Raw genomic sequence first — 17,162 nt, forward strand, 5'->3', positions numbered from 1 at the left:
TCCTCGCTCGACCACGCCTAACACAGCCACCGCCATTGCATAACCGGCCTGTGCTTGTTTGCCGAAGTACTTGAGCGTTCAAATGGAGTGGAATGCGCTAATGCGTGCAGTGATGATAACGTAGGGATTCAAACACCCTGCATGTATCTTCGCGCGTGTGTTTGTATGTGCATGTGTATACGTATATACACATGCAAACTTGAAATATTTCGACGGGGAGGGGGGGCAGGGTTGACACCCCAACCCCCCCCCTTCCCCACTGCCAAGCGCTTTGGTTGGCGGTCGCGCTTTTGTCATCTGACCTGGGCCTCTCCTGCTTTGTCAAGATGTATACGATTATGGAACAATATTCACCCGGTAGTTCGAGCTATCGAGGTATGCGGCCTAGCGTTAAGGGAGAGTAGAAGGCGAGCACAGCTCTGCCCTTTTCCTGAAAAAATATTTGCAGTGGCTTAGCTCGGCTATGCCAGCATATACGTAGCGTCAGCAAACGTTCAGCTGATTATTCTTAGCTTTCCAGATCGTCTAGGATTATTAGCCTTCTTCTGTTCGTTCTTCGTACGCTGAACCGCTAATTGCCAGGCAGCTACTTCGGGATCCGATGAGATAAGCTTCTCGGCTCTCCTGCGCCGTTTAGCAGCATTTGCGCCCTCCTTCTGCATGGCGTTACCCACCTGCAAACGCCAGTCAGAGGCGCTATCAAGCGGCTCCAGCGCAGTGTCAGACGGCGACTGCACAGCGAAGGCGAATAGCTGCGCGCGCCGGCGCCAGTGTATCTGCCATGGCTACGACGTCACTCCTCTCGAATGCGCAGACCAGTAGCGGCGAGTCGCGCGCGGCGGTGGCGGAGAGCGCATGAGATGCCGGCTCCGGTAAGCCAGCTGTGTGACATCACTGATCCTCGCGCATGCGCAGCACGGCTCATGAGGATCCACGCGAAATCGGCTCCGGCTAGGCCAGTGTAGCTAACGCTACAAAAAATGCCTCTGGTCAGCAGCCCGTTTCGTCCCATATTCGTTTCCTTAGATCCTGTCGATCCACGCTGTTGCATTCACGAACTTGCGCGGTCTCCAAATAGCCGCGCTCATGGAACAAACGGACGCAGCTCAGGCAATCGCGTAACGAATACATGGACATTCACTAACATATTTTACATAACGGCGAGCCCTGCTGCCGAATATTACAATTAACTGCAACGACAGGACAAATAACCCAATGGAATGCCAGTATAGCTCACACAAAGAACACAACACACAATGTATCGCTAATGCGGAGTCGCCGACGTTCGACACACTACGGGAGCATACGGGACCGAACCATGGAATCGTACCCACGAACCACCCGCGAAAGGCGACCGTCGACTAGAGCGCCAAACCCCAAAAAGGACCGAGTGCGCGTCCTCATGCGGCTGTGTGACTTCTTGTACAGTGTACTAGAAGGTACAGTGTAGTATAGAGGTACAGTGTACTATTCTAGTACACTGTACCTCTGGCTGCCAGGGCGGCACCACCACCCGAATAGCGCCATCCCTCGTACGGCGGCGAGTGCGCTAACTACGCCGAAGGACGCGCGGGCGGGATGACGCGAAAACGACTTTACAGGAGGTGTGAGCATTCACAACCTACCAACTGTGCTTTGTGCACTTTGTCCCGTCTTCTGTCTTGTAGCGTCGTTCCGCGCTAAAAAAAGCACTATGAATTCACACCAACTAGCTAGCCCGCCAATGCACTGTGTTGCCCAATGTCCATTCTATTAAAACATACCGTCAATGCACGATCCTTTCTCGAAGAGCAGCGTGGTATCCTCTTCGCCGTCGGACGCCGCCCTGTCCTCCGGGTGGGGGCCCGCGGCGCCGCCGCTGTAGCTGTCGTCGGGGCTGAGCAGGCAGAGGCGGCGGGACTGGTCGTACACGAAGCTGCGACACACGAAGTCCGTGTGGTTGACGCACGCCTCCTGGCACAGGGAGTGCGACGTCGCCTCTTCGTCGACGAACACGTGACCCCGGCTCAGGGAGCGACCGCGTAGGGGACGGAAGTTACACCGCGGTGGTTCTGTGAAAATGAAAAAAAAGAGAGAGAGAGGTAGGAGAGAAGATTACTACGAAAAAAAATGAGCAAGGTCGTCTTTGCATGTTAGTACAAAAGGAAAGAAAAGCGTGGCGAGGCAGTTACGAAGTCATAACGAAAATACATAAAAAATGGAGCGCTCAATTGCAGAGCGTATTGTTCCCGATCACTCCCAGGGAAGCCACATCAGTGTCCGAGGAACCAGAGAACAGTAGAATCACAGCGGTTAGAGCTTTCAAATGCATTTCATAAAGATTCTGAGGCCCAATTCACGACGATCCTCGTCCATAAATGCCCACTTCGCGGTATTGGCAAACGTTCTCTCTCTACTGATCATGTCTAGTAGGAATATTGGTAACAATGTTACTGTAAGGGTATTCCGTGAATATAGGGCCCCGTGCTCTCCTGAACCCAAAAGCGTACGTGTCGATTTCGTTTTACTCGCAAGAAATATAGACTGGCTTTAAACGTCATAATGTTGACCAATTCGGGGGGTTATTCCTATATGAAAAAGACCGAGCGGGCATCTAAACGAAGAGTTCGGCGGCGCCTTGACTCACCAGAGACGCACTGGTTCTCGCTGTAGAGCACGTCCGCCGCGTTGCCGTCTTCCGGCGCTGTCCTGCGGAAGGACTCTGCCGCAGTGCGGCGGTCGTGCCTGCTGAGCACGCAGCGCTGCCTGGCCGGCTCATAGCGGGTCGAGCGGCACACGAAACCCGTCTCCGAGGCGCACATCTGCAGGCAGCCGTCCTGGTCGGACACCGCGGACACCACCTTGTCCTCGAAGCCGACCAGATGGAACTGCGGCACTCGCTCGAAGGACCAGTGCCTCAGGCAAGGCCGCTCTGCGGTGCATGTAATCAAAGCAGTGCGCAGTTCTTAGAGTGCGGGTCCAGAGCCTTGCGTATACGCTGAACTTCAACAGGCTGGCCGTTTGGGTTAGTTGAGGTAGATAATGTTATGCTCTTAACGCGTAAGTTCAACGTGTGGCGTCCCTGTGATCTTATCATGTTCCACGTTCAACTTTGGTGCTGTCAACCTAAACTGAGCTCATGCTCTTTGCTATACAGCGTACTCTGCGGGTACCTTCAGGACCTCTTAATAAATAAATAAATAAATAAATAAATAAATAAATAAATAAATAAATAAATATATAAATAAATAAATAAATAAATAAATAAATAAATACAACTCATTTTTTACTCATTTAGCTCTGAAAATGCTGCGTAAAAGGCCGTACGAGGCAACTGCCCATGTAACCACATCAATAATAATAATAATAATAATAATAATAATAATAATAATAATAATAATAATAATAATAATAATAATAATAATAATAATAATAATAATAATAATAATAATACATTAAGTAATCATAACACGATGAGTCGGTGACAAGCTTAAGTTGGTAGATCTGTATTACACACAGCATTTAATTTCTTTTACGATCATTTTGACACGGCATAATTGACTTTCTTCATAAGTGATATACCACCACATGCGCAAGTGCCGTGTTTCGTGTCATATTGAAGGACGCAAAAAGAGAGAGCTTTACATAAGAGATACCTGGCTAGCGACGAGATTCGAGTATTTTTCTTTTTTTAGCGCTCAATGTCTCCTTCGCCTCAAGCAGGTTGGCTGCAACATTCCGTGCGTCAAGAAAGGCCACAGTCGCTTTGCTAAGACGCTGTTGCAACATTTGGACTCTTTTGCAATGCCTCGGGAAGCGCTGGCATCACGTACGGGGGCCAGCGAAGGAAACGCTGTCCTCGCGAATACTCCAGCGATTCTGCAGGACCCAGACAAAAAGAAAGGAAGTGTAGGAGAATAACCCTGAGCGATATCAGCAGACACCTACGGAGCGACGAAGGAACAAAAACGCCGGATATGTGTCACGCGAGGAACCTCTCGACGCAATACGAAACGTAAAAGAACATAACAAGCAGTGCGGACGCCTAGACGTCCCACGATGCCTATTCTTTATCGACACCTTAACGCACGTTCGTAGTTGTCCCAATTGCGACATATACAGTGCCAGATGACACCGAGTCCCCAGCGGTCAGCAGAACGTGGGAGAAAAAGGAAACAACAGCAGCAACAAAAAAAGGCACGAAAGCGAGATGACGTAACACCTTTCCCCAGAACGAGCAAGACACGGGCGTTCGAGAACTATATAACACCTCGCGGACGTGGATAAGAGAGCCGCAGGAAAGGAATTGAGCAATGCTGACGTGTATACAATATCGAGTAGCTATAGGATAAGGAAAGTGGAGCACTTGCGACAGATGCAAGTCGAGACCCGAATACTTGGCCACGTGGGTTTCAACGTGGAGGAAGTGCAATGGCTAGAAGAAGGAGTTCGTAGTTTCGTCAAGAAAAACCAACATCATCTACCGACCTAGCAGCGCCATCAAAGTGAGCCGGCATTCTCTGCCTTATACTGACATGAATAAATGATCAGGCGTGGATACCAGCAAGTGATGCCGCCTAGTCCCGTTAGCACCTGTATATGGCGAAAAACTTCGCACGCGTTCTACCCTTGTCTTTTTTTTCTTTTTTTATGCGAAGCTTGGATGATCCCGGTGCCGGCGAGCGCACGGAAATGCGACCCTCGATTGTGCGCCGGTACCATGCGTATTTCCACGCGCCGTTTTCCAATAAATGGTGCTTTCTCGATCGCTGGCTTGTCGGCGATGAGCCGTTTCAGATATGGCAATCTGATCTTTTTATCGATGTCACCTGTCATTTTACGTTGCCACATTTCATTGTTGCCTGGATATGAACGCACGACCGTCGTTTGTTGCCTGCAGCAACTGAGGTTTCGCGCTGCTAATCACGTGGATGAAGGTCCGATACCCGGCATGGAGGAAGGAAACATCTAGGATGGAGCATTTCGCAATGCGATATAAAGAAAGAAAGAAAGAAAGAAAGAAAGAAAGAAAGAAAGAAAGAAAGAAAGAAAGAAAGAAAGAAAGAAAGAAAGAAAGAAAGAAAGAAAGAAAGAAAGAAAGAAAGAAAGAAAGAAAGAAAGAAAGAAAGAAAGAAAGAAAGAAAGAAAGAAAAGTAGTATCTCAGGTACGCACACGCCAAGCTTCGCTTGTGCCCATTTTCACAATAGGGCATGGGCTCCTGATTTTTTTATGTGTTTTTAGCAAGGGGATGTTTCGTGGGAGTATCTATATGCGTTGTCTACATAAAGTAGAACGCGAACAGGTAACCACGCCGGTCACGCATAACTATACCAAAGCATACGCGACGTCTAATCACTCTACAGGCGGTTTCTACGAGCGTGAAGTAGCCCCGAGTGTGTAGTTTGGAATACGATTTACGCCACTGTTGCAAATGCATGCAAACCTAAAACGGCGACGACTCAGTGTAGTATAGTTTCGGGATCACTCGCGTTTGAATTTATGCTTACAGTAGATCTCTTTCGTACTGGAGAAACTATAGCGCAAAAAAAAGAAAAATACTAACAAACAGGACGAGAACAACGCAGGGCAAGCGCTACGGTTTCTATAGTACGATGAACTTCCAACACGTCCAAACTTCCTGCCTTCTAATCTCTTTCATTGCGTTAACTCGCCACAAGCTCAGTTCGGACTAACCTGCCGGTCAGAACCAGTACGTTTTTCAAACATCTGCAGTTCCTCTATCCACACCACCTTGTCCTGTTCTTAATTAAACGTGCGCAAAATTGAGCTCTGGTAGGAAGAAGGAGATCCCTTGTATGGAGCGCTTTCGCAAAAAAAAAAAGAAGAAAAAAAAAGAAATAAAAAAGAAGTCGAAGAAGAAGAAGAGAGGACGTATAATATTCACTACTCAGTAGCCTTAGTGCCAGAAGTGAAGAGCAGGAACAACTGTAGTAACACTTTATAATCCTCCAAGGAGGATAGAAAGTGTATAAAAAATCATAAATGAAGGAAAAATGCAAAGAAAGGTCCATTAGCGACACTTCGCGAGCACAAGCTCAGATTTTTACGCGTGCGTGACAGCCAAGCATCACATTAGCCCGCGGGTGCGTGCATGAGTGAATAAAATAAAGAAAACCCACGAGATGGCGAGGGGGAGACTGGAAGCGCGAAAGCGTAAAAGTAAACGAACCCGGCCTGGCCTTCCAATAGCCTTTTTTTTTCTGTACTTCTTTGTTTCTAAGCTATTCCTCCGGGGCGTATCCTTCATCTTTACTCAGGCGCCACAGTTGCCGAGTCGAGACGAAGCGGACCACACAAGAAGCGCGCTCCGAACGAGACACAAGCCAGCGGGCCATGAGGAGGGGGGTTCAGGAAACGAAGGAGGGAAGAGGGGCATCTATAATTACATCAAATGTTTGCTCGCGCCTCCGGCCAACTAGTTCGTTTTTCGCACTCCCCAGTGAATAAAATAAACCGAAAGGGAGTAAAAAAGGAATAAAGCAACGGCTTCACGCCTGAGTCCGAAACACGTCTTTGAAAAGTGCTAATGAGTTCCATTCGTTCGCGCACCAAGCCTGCTATTAGCCGCGGCGATTCGCTTCGTCTCGTCTTGCAGGGCTCAGTTCTTCGCTGGCTTCATGTTCGCTCTTGTTTGAGAAACAAATTTTAACTCGCCAAGTCGAAGTTATAACGTCCGTCCTCGCGAGTCGTTGAACGCCGCTAGCGCTCAGTTTTTAAGTTTTTATGGTTCTTTTTTTTTCTTCGTGGGTTTCTCGTACCGGGTTTGCTGGCCCCCTTGAACTTCACGCCCCGTGATTTGTCGAAGTTCGCGTTGTCAGGGCATTGTGTGACGTAGAAAGAGGGAAGAAGCTAAGTGAGACGTTACTTCCGCGATCTGTGTCCGTGTCACGTGAGCTGCAGTCAGCGAACGTTCGTCGAGTATATGTCGAAGGGAAATGCGGCGTTTTCAAACTCTGCCTTCTCTTAACCTCAGACTAGCTCCTCATTCATCGATTAAATCGTTCTTTACACTGAATGGAGAAGCTTTTCGCCTGGGTGTGCCACAGTGATATTGTTGTAAATAAAATAATTTCATTGACTGTCTCATATGTTTACTTATTTAGTCCAGCGAACACTTTTTTTATGTTGCGGCGAAATCGTGGACACGTTGCCTTGTCAACTGTTTTACAGACAAGAACACTGATGGAACACGTAGGCATGTCTACAAGACATCGTTAGACGAGCCATCACACGTCGCCAGCGGCGTCCTGTAATCGTAGGTTGCCCAAGCGCTATTGCGTCTTGCAGAATACCGGACAGGCTTAAAGCTCTCATTGTGCACCGCTTAAGGACGAATGACAGGAATAAACATTTCTCTCGTAGCTAGTCAAGGCACAAGCACGGGCTCAGCGCGAGCAGCGTTCTTTCAGGAGAAGCCAAAGAGGACGACCCACTATAGATGGCGCTCGAGAGTGCAACCCATTACTCAGTTTCTTCGCTACAGTCTGTGTATTCCTGTGATTCATCCTTAAGCGATGCGCAAATTACTGCACCATGAACTCCTACTAACTAGCTCAAACCAGCACCACTCTATCCTGATCCCTAAAGCCTGTTGCGACCGCCGTGTACTCACCGGGCAGGCAGATCTTGCGGTGGAAGCTCCAGTTTGGGTCAGCCAGCAGGTAGTCGGACTTGTTGACCACGTCGAACCATGTGAGCGCGCACACCTGACGCACGTGGTTGACGCTGTAGCCGCGACATCGGTCGTCGTCCAGACAGCGCAGGTAGCATTCCTCGGCTGTCGAAGGAGGTGCCGGCTGCGTGGGCTCCGGTAGTGTCCGCTGTCCGGCGAGCATGTCGGCAACCTTGTAACCCGACAGGCGCTCGTAGGACACGTGCTCCCTGAGACACCATGGCACCGCCGACGCCGAAGAAGTGATCGCTCTTGCCGATGCCTCGGCCGTCGTGAACTCGGGCGCGAAAGGCGACGAGGACGACTGGTAGGTCGTCGTCGTCGGCGGCGGCGGCGGCGTTGTGGGCGGCGTCGGTGTTGTCGTCGTCGTCGACGTTACTGTTGTCTGCGACGCTAGCGTTCTCGTTGTCGTCGGTACCTCTGTGCTGGAGGCAGCTGTGGCGAGGGTGGTTGTGGGTGTGGTGGTGGTGAATGGCACACCTTGACCTGCAGGAAAGGGGCGTTGCGCGTATAGCTTACTGGTGCTTAATGAATCGCCCATCTTCTCTGTGAGTGTGCTCGATTCAATGCACCAAGAAAAGCACCGTCAAAAGTGTTAGATAGACTTGACAATCGCCCATTATCGGAGGAAAAGGTCTTAAGACACTGACCAAAACCGTCCTCGGCACGGAAAGCTTTGAGAGCGTTGTTGCGCTTGTTGTGGACAACTAGTCTCAGAGAGAGACTTTAAGTAGTATCGTTTATCGCACTATTGTTCTTTGTTTCTCTCTCTTTCTTCTTTTTTTAAACATCTCTTCTCTATCATCTTTTATTCCCCTTACCCCCTTCCCCAGCACAGGGTAGCCAGCTGGTCTGAGAACTGGCTAACCTCCCTGTCCTTCCGTTTTTCTTTTCCTCTTGCTCCCATCATTGCATCGTTACAACCGCAGCCTCCGTACTGTTGCAATTCTAGTTAGAGCGCAGTAGCGCGCAGCCGAATGTACCATAGCTAACGCTTAAAAAGGTCCTGAAACACATTTCCAAGTAATCCTCGAACGATCTCACTATCGGAATTTATTGTCTCACAAAGCTACTGCCGCAAATTTTTTGTTTTTTAAATTCGGCAAGTGCGGGAAGAGTTACAGGGATTTTCCGCACGCTTTAAGCGCTTTCTCCCTCGTTTTTGCGTGCCAGTGGCCTATTGAATAGGCTTTAGTACTGCCGATCTACAGCTTCCTTTTGTTTATATCTTTTTTTTTTATCGCGCGCCTGCTCTTCTCTCCGCTGTCCTTTCCATCTTTCTTTCCCTTTCCCCCTCCCCTTAGTGTAGGGTAGCAAACCGGATGCTACAATTCTGGTTAACCTCCCTGCCTTTCTCTCGTTTTATTATCTCTCTCTCTCCCTCGTTTCGGCCCAGCGAGCGCGCTGAAAGCTACACAGAAGGAAATGTGTGAGGGGGGGGGGGGGGGTAACAAAAGGACAAGAAGCTACGTCCGCCACAGCGTGCGTGATGACCTTGAGCACTTTATCTTTCTTGTTTTCTCTGAACGCGCGGCTCACTTTCAATGGGATCACGAGCGCACTGGTTAGTTCTATAGTGTAATTCTAGCAGTGTAGAGTGTTGCGCGGGCTGATTTCGAGCTGATTTTGAAATTTAGTGGTAAATTCCATTCCGCGTGCTGCGCTATAACATTTCGCACAAATGTTTGCAGGAGCCTCAACTAACAATCGGCAGCATTCACCAATCAGCAGCAAGAAGTGTTGCAGGGCGTCTTTACGAAACATTTTATTGTCTTTCTGGCGGCATACTTTTTAAGCTTTCTGGAAATATAGACCAGAAATGAAATAATTTGGCTGCTCCTTTATGTTCTTTTTTTTTCTTTGGAAGAGACCGAGGAACGTTGAACCAATGGCAAAAGGGGTTTCCGCATACCTCAGTGCAACTCGTATTCTCGGCGACACTCCATGAGCAACAAAATATCACTGGTGGGTTCAGCTCTCTGAATTACGCTAACCTGCCCATGAGAATAGCGCGGAGTTCCGTTCTCAGTTTAAACGTCGCGCAATCTCTTCGCGCCTTGCCTGATATTGCGAAACGTCAGCGCTCATTACAACGAACGCAACCCAGCGTGAATCCCCACTTCGTATCTGCTTCATCATTCGTAATCTGCCGTGAAAGAAAGGAAGGTATACACCGCCAAAGCAAACATGTAGTGTATGAGGTTGTAGTTTGTACAGGAAAGGAAGAACGACTAGCTCTTTTATTTACTAAATAAGAGGGGGGGGGGAAGGGGGGGGCTGAATGAGGTGAGGAAGAGACGTTGTAGTTCTGCAGCTCTCGAAACGAGCAAGGTTTGAGTACGTGCTAGTTGGTGTTTCATCGTAAAATTGCGTACAGCGCAGACAATGACGAAAGGGTAGAACGAACGACAAAGACGAGCGCTGTTTTTGCCGTTCTTTCTGCCCGTTCGTTTGTGTCTGTGATGCACGCAACTTTGATACTTGACGGGAGCACGGCTTAACAACTGTTTGGAAGTGATTGGTCGGGAGAAACGACGGGAAGACGCAAACGCTTAAAGCGCCAATCTCGAAGATTAGAAAGACGGCGATTCGCAAGAAATCCAATGGGATAAAACACACTGAATGCTTCCTAGATTTGCGTGCTTCACAAATGAGTTGGCCTGTCTGTCACTAGACGTTCTTTTGTCGAAACAAAGGCAGTTACAAGTTGGCAGCCGGTAATCCTGAAGCAGATCCGTGTAGTGTGGGGAAGCTGGTAGCTAGGGGGTATCACGTAGGAAGATGGTTGCGCTTTTTATGGAAGTACTAGGGGATCATGTCGCCAATCGTCTTGATCCGACACGCCTTCAAGAGGTAGGTTAAGCCCTATCCACGCACCATTGAAGTCGAACTCAACATGATATCGAAGTCGCTGCGTTAAAACCATAAGCGTTCGTCTCGACACAGCAACCATCGGTGCAACAGAGCACAGTAAAGCTCCTCTATCGAGTCGGAAGCAGACTGTGGCTTTTGTGCGTACTGTAATGTGTCTCGTTGCGGGGCATCTTCAGCCGACACACCTGTAAGAAGTAAGTCGGTTCAGATTGAAGTAAATGTGAGCATGAAGTCACCGAGTCGAAGCCGATGCGTTCGCGTTTTAAGGTCGAAGTTAATGCGACCGAGTCCAAACGTGGACAGCGCGCAGGCTTCCTGTCAGGCCTTGCACCAATTCGACACGACAGGCGCACATGGAATCGTGCGTTTCGCGCTCATGTAAGTGCAGCTAGCGAAGTGTCTTTCTCACTCACCTGTGGTCGCTGTTGTCAAGACATCAAACAGCAGGAACATCAGGAAGGGTAATCGCGGCATCTCTAACCTTGTCATCATTCCTGCAACGATCAGAAACAGAAGAAATATGTGTAAGACAATTTTGCTGTTGTTGCACAAATATGAGAAAGTGGACCACATTACAACAGGCTATCTGAATGCTTTTTCAATATTTGGGCTGCCCCTTTCCTAAATCATACATACCGTATTTACTCGATTGTAACGCGACTAGGATTGTAACGCGAGGGGTGACCTTTCATTGCGTCCAGGAAGAAAAAATAGAACTTCGGTATTCGACTGTAACTCGAGGGTCGACTTTAGGTATCAAAAATCTGGAAAAAAAAAACTACTCGCGTTACTTTCGAGTAAATACGGTATGCACGTTGTACGTGTTGATCGAACGTCCTAGAACCTATGTATTCATGGTCACACTGAAACGTGGATGCATCGAAATTTGATATACGATACATTTACGCTACGCACGGAATTGAGGGTTCTAGCTCTTTTCTTTTTTTTTGTGTGTGTGTGTGTGTGTGTGTATGCGTGTATGTGTGTGATACCCATCAGAAATAGTTTCGTGGCTGGTTACTTCATAAACAGATTGAACTCTTTGTCTATTCTCCAACCAGAGAACAGAACAGGCGAGAGAATCTCGGCTGTGGTAGGCATTCTCCGTTTATATACGCTGGTTTCTCAAGTTGGAATAAGTTTTCTCACATCAACGTTGTGATAAAACAAACCGGATGAGTAGGGGCTGTGAAAAGCAATATTCACTAGGAAAATGAGGAAGTCAAAGTTCAAGTTTTGTAGAGACAACCAGCGCGAACTCGAATGAAGTGTCAAATGCTGAGTGAACTCCACCTATTGCACTCGTTCGCACTGCAATAATAAAAAAAAACAAAGAAAGAGAGCCCGTTCAAATGTCTTGTCAAAGCGAGTGCCTGCTCCGCAATTCAACTCCCAAGTGGCTCGCGGGCGAGCTGGCACGAAAGTGCGAATGCGCAGGCGAAGCGTTCACAACTAGCAACCGCTTTCTAGCACTGCAGTAAAAGCGTGCAGGAAAGCCACCGCGCCGAAATTGTGTGCAAGGCGGCGAAGCAAGCAGCGCAGTAGATTTAGTTCCGGTGCCAAGCGAGAGTTTATGAAACGATAAATAGAAATTCAGAAACACGCTCTGGTGGAATCTACACATAGCGAAGTTCAAACCAAATCAAACCAAACATTTAAGTTATTTGCATAGTATGATTGCAACGTGAAGGATATACAAAAGAGGGTCCCAAGGTCAGGTGATCGTACGGGGGAACCTCTGCACATTATATTAGATACAAGTTGGAAACATGCATAGAAATGTGAAAATGTGGAAACTTTAAAAAATCAGGTGCAGTAGCTAACTTCACAGAAAAAAAAATACTACGTTGTAATCCATGCTCCCACGCTCACGACGTAACGCTTCTTCCGGTGTCTCTTCCCTCCACTTCCGGTAAAGGTGAGCGATGTCCAGAATGTCGACCATCATTTCGGCCCTTGTCTCAGAGGTATTCCTAAGCTAGACTGTAAGCGAAAGTGGGTGCCGGAAGTGACCTAGGAAACCGGAAGTGAATGTAAGACCGGAAATGCGCACCGGGAATTCACTCGTATTAGACAGCAGCACGGTCAGCAAAACGCCGAGAGATTCAGAAACAAAACAAAAAAATAGCTTTAAACCTGCACCGTAGACGACTTTCCAGTCTTGCCCCGGTTAATTCGTTTGGAGCTATCGCTTGGTATCGCACCATCCCGGCAAAGTGTTAGCCTAATGCATAAACTGTTTTCTGTAATAGTGGACGGAGGCTGTCTATTGTCCAGGGGGGTCAAGGGGGGGAGGGCATGGCGGGGAGGGGGCCTAATTAGATATGTAAATCCACAAGGACGCTGTGGCATTGCATATATTAAAAGTCTTGTTCCATGTTTCTCGCGCAAGCTGATTGCTCTTAACCGTACGAGAATTTTCGCAGACAGTAAATGCTAATTACAACCCACAGCTCACTTGCGCAGCGCGTCATAAAGTTTTCCAAGTTAGAAAGGATTAGAACAGGAAGGCGGAGGGGCCGGATGTTTCAGAACCTTTTGTCTGTTTTCTTTTTTATTTTCTAAGATGCCACTCCGCTAACTAGCCATCCACCGTCCTAAAAAAAAAAGCGTTAAAAGGTGCAAATGCGCTCCTGCAACATACGTTGAGATCAAGTAAACGCCGACGTTACTAAATGAAACAACGCCGCGACGCTAAACGCCAGCGTATTAAACACTAACTACGCATCTCCTCAGCGCCTTACCAACAGCGCCAACTTTTTAACAACCCATGGACACACAAAACGTCTCTGCAGCGCACAACTGGCGTGTTCCACGACTGCACGGAACTGGCATCACGTTTTGAAAAACCTTTCCGCAGCCAACTGGGACTTGGCCCGCTTGGACTTGTTCGCACTTCGTAGCGTCCCAAGGGGAAAAAGAAGGTCGTGTACGCGTACGTCGGAGTGCAGAGCTCTCGAGGTCTTGACGAAGCGCCACGGTTCACGCCGAGCTTTTGCCAACATTTTCAAACCAGTGTACGAGTAAATGCATGCGATGGCTGTTACTGCAAACGAAGAACGCTTTGCTCTAAAAACGACCCTTCTTCAAGTGCCGGTATACGGGCAGGATCTGTTTTTGAGAACCACCGAAAACTAATCAAGTTTGTTGGGATTCGTGGTATGCACAGAACACAGGCGCAAGACGCATCGCAGTACAACACGAACGGTAGAACTATAAAATGAAGGAGAGAACACAAACGGTGTTTGTGTTTTGCTTCTCGCTCTGCTCGTGTATGTGTTTCCAACTCCTGTGTTGCCCAACACTGGATCTGTTCGGGTATTTATTATTATTATTATTATTATTATTATTATTATTATTATTATTATTATTATTAATATTATTATTATTATTATTATTGATGTTGTTGTTGTTGTTGTTGTTGTTGTTGTTGTTGTTGTTGTTGTTGTTGTTGTTGGTGGTGGTGGTGGTGGTGGTGGTGGTGGTGGTGGTGGTGGTGGTTTTGTTGTTTGTAGTAGTGGGAGTATCTGATATGGAAACATATACAAAAGGCAAACACGTAATCGTCGAGGGTCGTACGTGTTAGTCTATGTAGACTATATTCGGTTAGCAGCGACGTGCGCTGCGTAAACAATGCGGAAACTCTAATATAATGAAGTTTTTAGGTGTATCGCAGCAACCGCAATAAGTGCGCGACGGATTCTCCGAACATTCTTGCGGGAAACAACGGCGCCTACCTCAGCTGATCACTCGCAAAACCAGAATCGCCTTTTGTTCCAACATTGTAAAATACACTGCTCTCACGGCCGTGCTTAAGCGAATAAAGAGCAACACAACATTGATCCGGAAGCGAAGTTTTCAGGAAATAACGCTCGACAGGCACAAACTGCCTGTCGTATGACCCCGTTCAGCAGCCGCTGCAGGAAAGTGCCCGAGGGAAATCGTTGCTCGAACCAATCTCCGACGAGTTGCTGAGCAGGCGTTCCACCGCCGTGCACAGGAATACCGCACTGTTACGAAAGCTATAGTTTCGCGTACGGCACTGGCGGCGTTGTTGTTTGCGCAGAGTCGTGGTTTCCGGATAAACATTCTTCGGGGATCCCTCGACTCGGTTTCCTGCGGAAAGACCCGGCAAACTAACAATGTCACAGGCGTTCTGCTCAGAGTACACAAAGGTGCGCTTCTTGTAACGGAGCGTACCTGCACGCGGGCATTCCATCAACGAAAGAACGGGCAGGATCGGAGCGACACCAGGTCCATACAGGAAGCTTAATCTCCGGCCACGCGAGATGTGTACGTTGTACGAAAGTCGGAAGAGACAGGGAGAGAGAGAGAGAGAGAGAGAGAGAAAGAATATATGTACCAAGTCCAAACCGCAGCAAGGAATTTGTTTGCACGAGAACAGGCAAACGCCGTGTCGGGGCGGAGTTAATCTGACGGTCTCGGTCGCACTCCTGTTTGCGTTTCCAGTCGTCCATCAGCAGCAGCGACTGAGGACAATACGACACACGAAGAGACCTCCTCGAATTCATCAGGCACTCCTGCGGCGCACACTTGTGATGACGAGAGTGCACACACGCACGCACACATGCACACACACGCGCGCAAACACGCACATAAACGCACACACACACACACACACACACACACACACACACACACACACACACACACACACACACACACACACACACACACACACACACACCCACACACACACACACACACACATGCGAGAACACGGACATAGAAGAAAGCAGCGACGTACACTCGCATCCTAACAGATGGAGAGAGGCCCCTACGATGTACGCACATACACAAACTAAGACAAGCAGACAAACGCACGCACAGAGAAAGCACGCATACATACATGCAAAAACACAGGCATATAGGAGCTGGCACGGATACGAACATACACTGACAGGTAGAAAGGCAAACGCACATGCCGCTTACACAAGCGAAATTCTTGGACAGGCATGGAAGCAAACGCGCAAGCATGCACAGAAATGCAACGCGCATACAGGCAAGAACTCGGGCATAACATACACACGCGCGCATGCGCAGTAAGACATACCGATAAAATAAATACACACACACGCACAAGCACGCACACACATTGGTGCGGACATACATAGGTCTGTGTGCGGAGTGATGCGTTTGCAGTGAGCGCTCGGCGATCTCTTGTTTGCGGCGACAGGCATTGAGAGCGAGCATCCACTTGGACTCGTCGTCCGTTCATTGCACTCGGGAGGGTGCGGCTTGCCCACCACTCGCAGGAGAGGCCCACGCCCCGACGGCAGAGACAAAACTAGTTTGATCCGCACACGCGAACCACACCTTGCCCTCGTGAAGTACTTAGTTGTTGCTGCCTTTTGTGCATCTTCTTATTTCGCTCGGGGCTTCAGATACCCTTTGACTTCGGGCTCTTCTTCTCCGGGAGCATTGACAGGAAGAACCTTCTTGGAGACGTCTGAAAGGGCTTTAAGAAACGTAGCCCTTTATATGCGCGGCCCGTATTGAAGACCTATCATAGCTGTCGGATGGGATTACTCGTGCGTCGTTCTTCAATTCGCTCCTGGAGCATGCGAGACGTGCTTAAAGCATGCCAACACGCTTGACGTGTGTGTGTGTGTGTGTGTGTGTGTGTGTGTGTGTGTGTGTGTGTGTGTGTGTGTGTGTGTGTGTGTGTGTGTGTGTGTGTGTGTGTGTGTGTGTGTGTGTGTGTGTGTGTGTGTGTGTGTGTGTGTGTGTGTGTGTGTGTGTGTTGCATGCAAGAAGGTTCTACCGTTGTTTTTGCTAATTCCGCAGATTTAAAAACATCCTTCTTGGAAAAGCGCTGAAAAAAAAATCACAGCATATCCACGAAGTGGATGATGATGATGCAACAATTGCTCCAGAGGTTAAATTCGGTAAACCGTGAATCCTCTGTACACATGCTCAATCATCATCATATAGAGAAGTGACACGAGAGTTGTTGTGGTGTGATAAACATTGTGTGATACACAATGTTTATAACACAATGCTATATTATTTACATATCGATGCACTATATACACAAATTTACATGTTTTTTTTTTCAAGTGCACGATTCAAGGGCGCGCGCTCCGCCGAGAGCGCAGCATGTTCCCTTGAATTGCCTTGAATCAACGGAGGGCGCAGCTGTAATGAGAACTATAGCGTACACGGCAGGAGGGCGAAGAGACAACCCCCCAGCAAAAGGAGCAAGCTCCTGAAAAGTATTCTTTCTTCTTCAGGTTCTTATGTGTATTTTCTGTATTTAGCAGCCACAGGTCACAGCAAGACGTTGTATTGATAGCTTCAGGCATGCGCGCATGCATGCGTTCGTATCTCGCGAACCTCTGATGGCGTAGTGCGCGCAAATTATCCTTCAACAACTTTCTACCACTAGTGATCGGTCAAGTCTCGGTCTCTAACCGAATTCGTGAAACATCCGGAGTGGTACTGGCAAATTAAAAGCATGCACCAATACAAAATATACTGCGCAACAGTCACGTAATCAACCGGAGGAAATTGTTTGAGCAATAGAGCGAGTAAACGAAAGAAGACGCTGCATAAATATTAACGTAGGCGAATAACCTTTCGGTGTTGCTTTTC

The 17,162-nt window shown here is 48.2% G+C and overlaps 1 protein-coding gene across 3 annotated transcripts in view; it reads right to left on the reverse strand.

Moving 5' to 3' along the window:
* Window positions 1-17,162, reverse strand: part of LOC119404747 (uncharacterized) — a 252,979-nt gene that overhangs the window by 80,157 nt on the left and 155,660 nt on the right. For all 3 annotated transcript variants that reach the window (XM_037671412.2, XM_049419001.1, XM_049419000.1), the window contains 4 exons: window positions 10,961-11,041; window positions 7,614-8,159; window positions 2,627-2,911; window positions 1,764-2,051 (listed from right to left, as the gene is read on the reverse strand). In XM_037671412.2, the coding sequence (XP_037527340.1) occupies window positions 1,764-2,051; window positions 2,627-2,911; window positions 7,614-8,159; window positions 10,961-11,039 (1,198 nt within the window). In that variant the 5' untranslated portion in view covers window positions 11,040-11,041. The remainder of the gene's footprint in view (window positions 1-1,763; window positions 2,052-2,626; window positions 2,912-7,613; window positions 8,160-10,960; window positions 11,042-17,162) is intronic.

Source organism: Rhipicephalus sanguineus, chromosome 9 (genome assembly GCF_013339695.2).
Source record: "Rhipicephalus sanguineus isolate Rsan-2018 chromosome 9, BIME_Rsan_1.4, whole genome shotgun sequence".
NCBI lineage: Eukaryota > Metazoa > Arthropoda > Arachnida > Ixodida > Ixodidae > Rhipicephalus > Rhipicephalus sanguineus.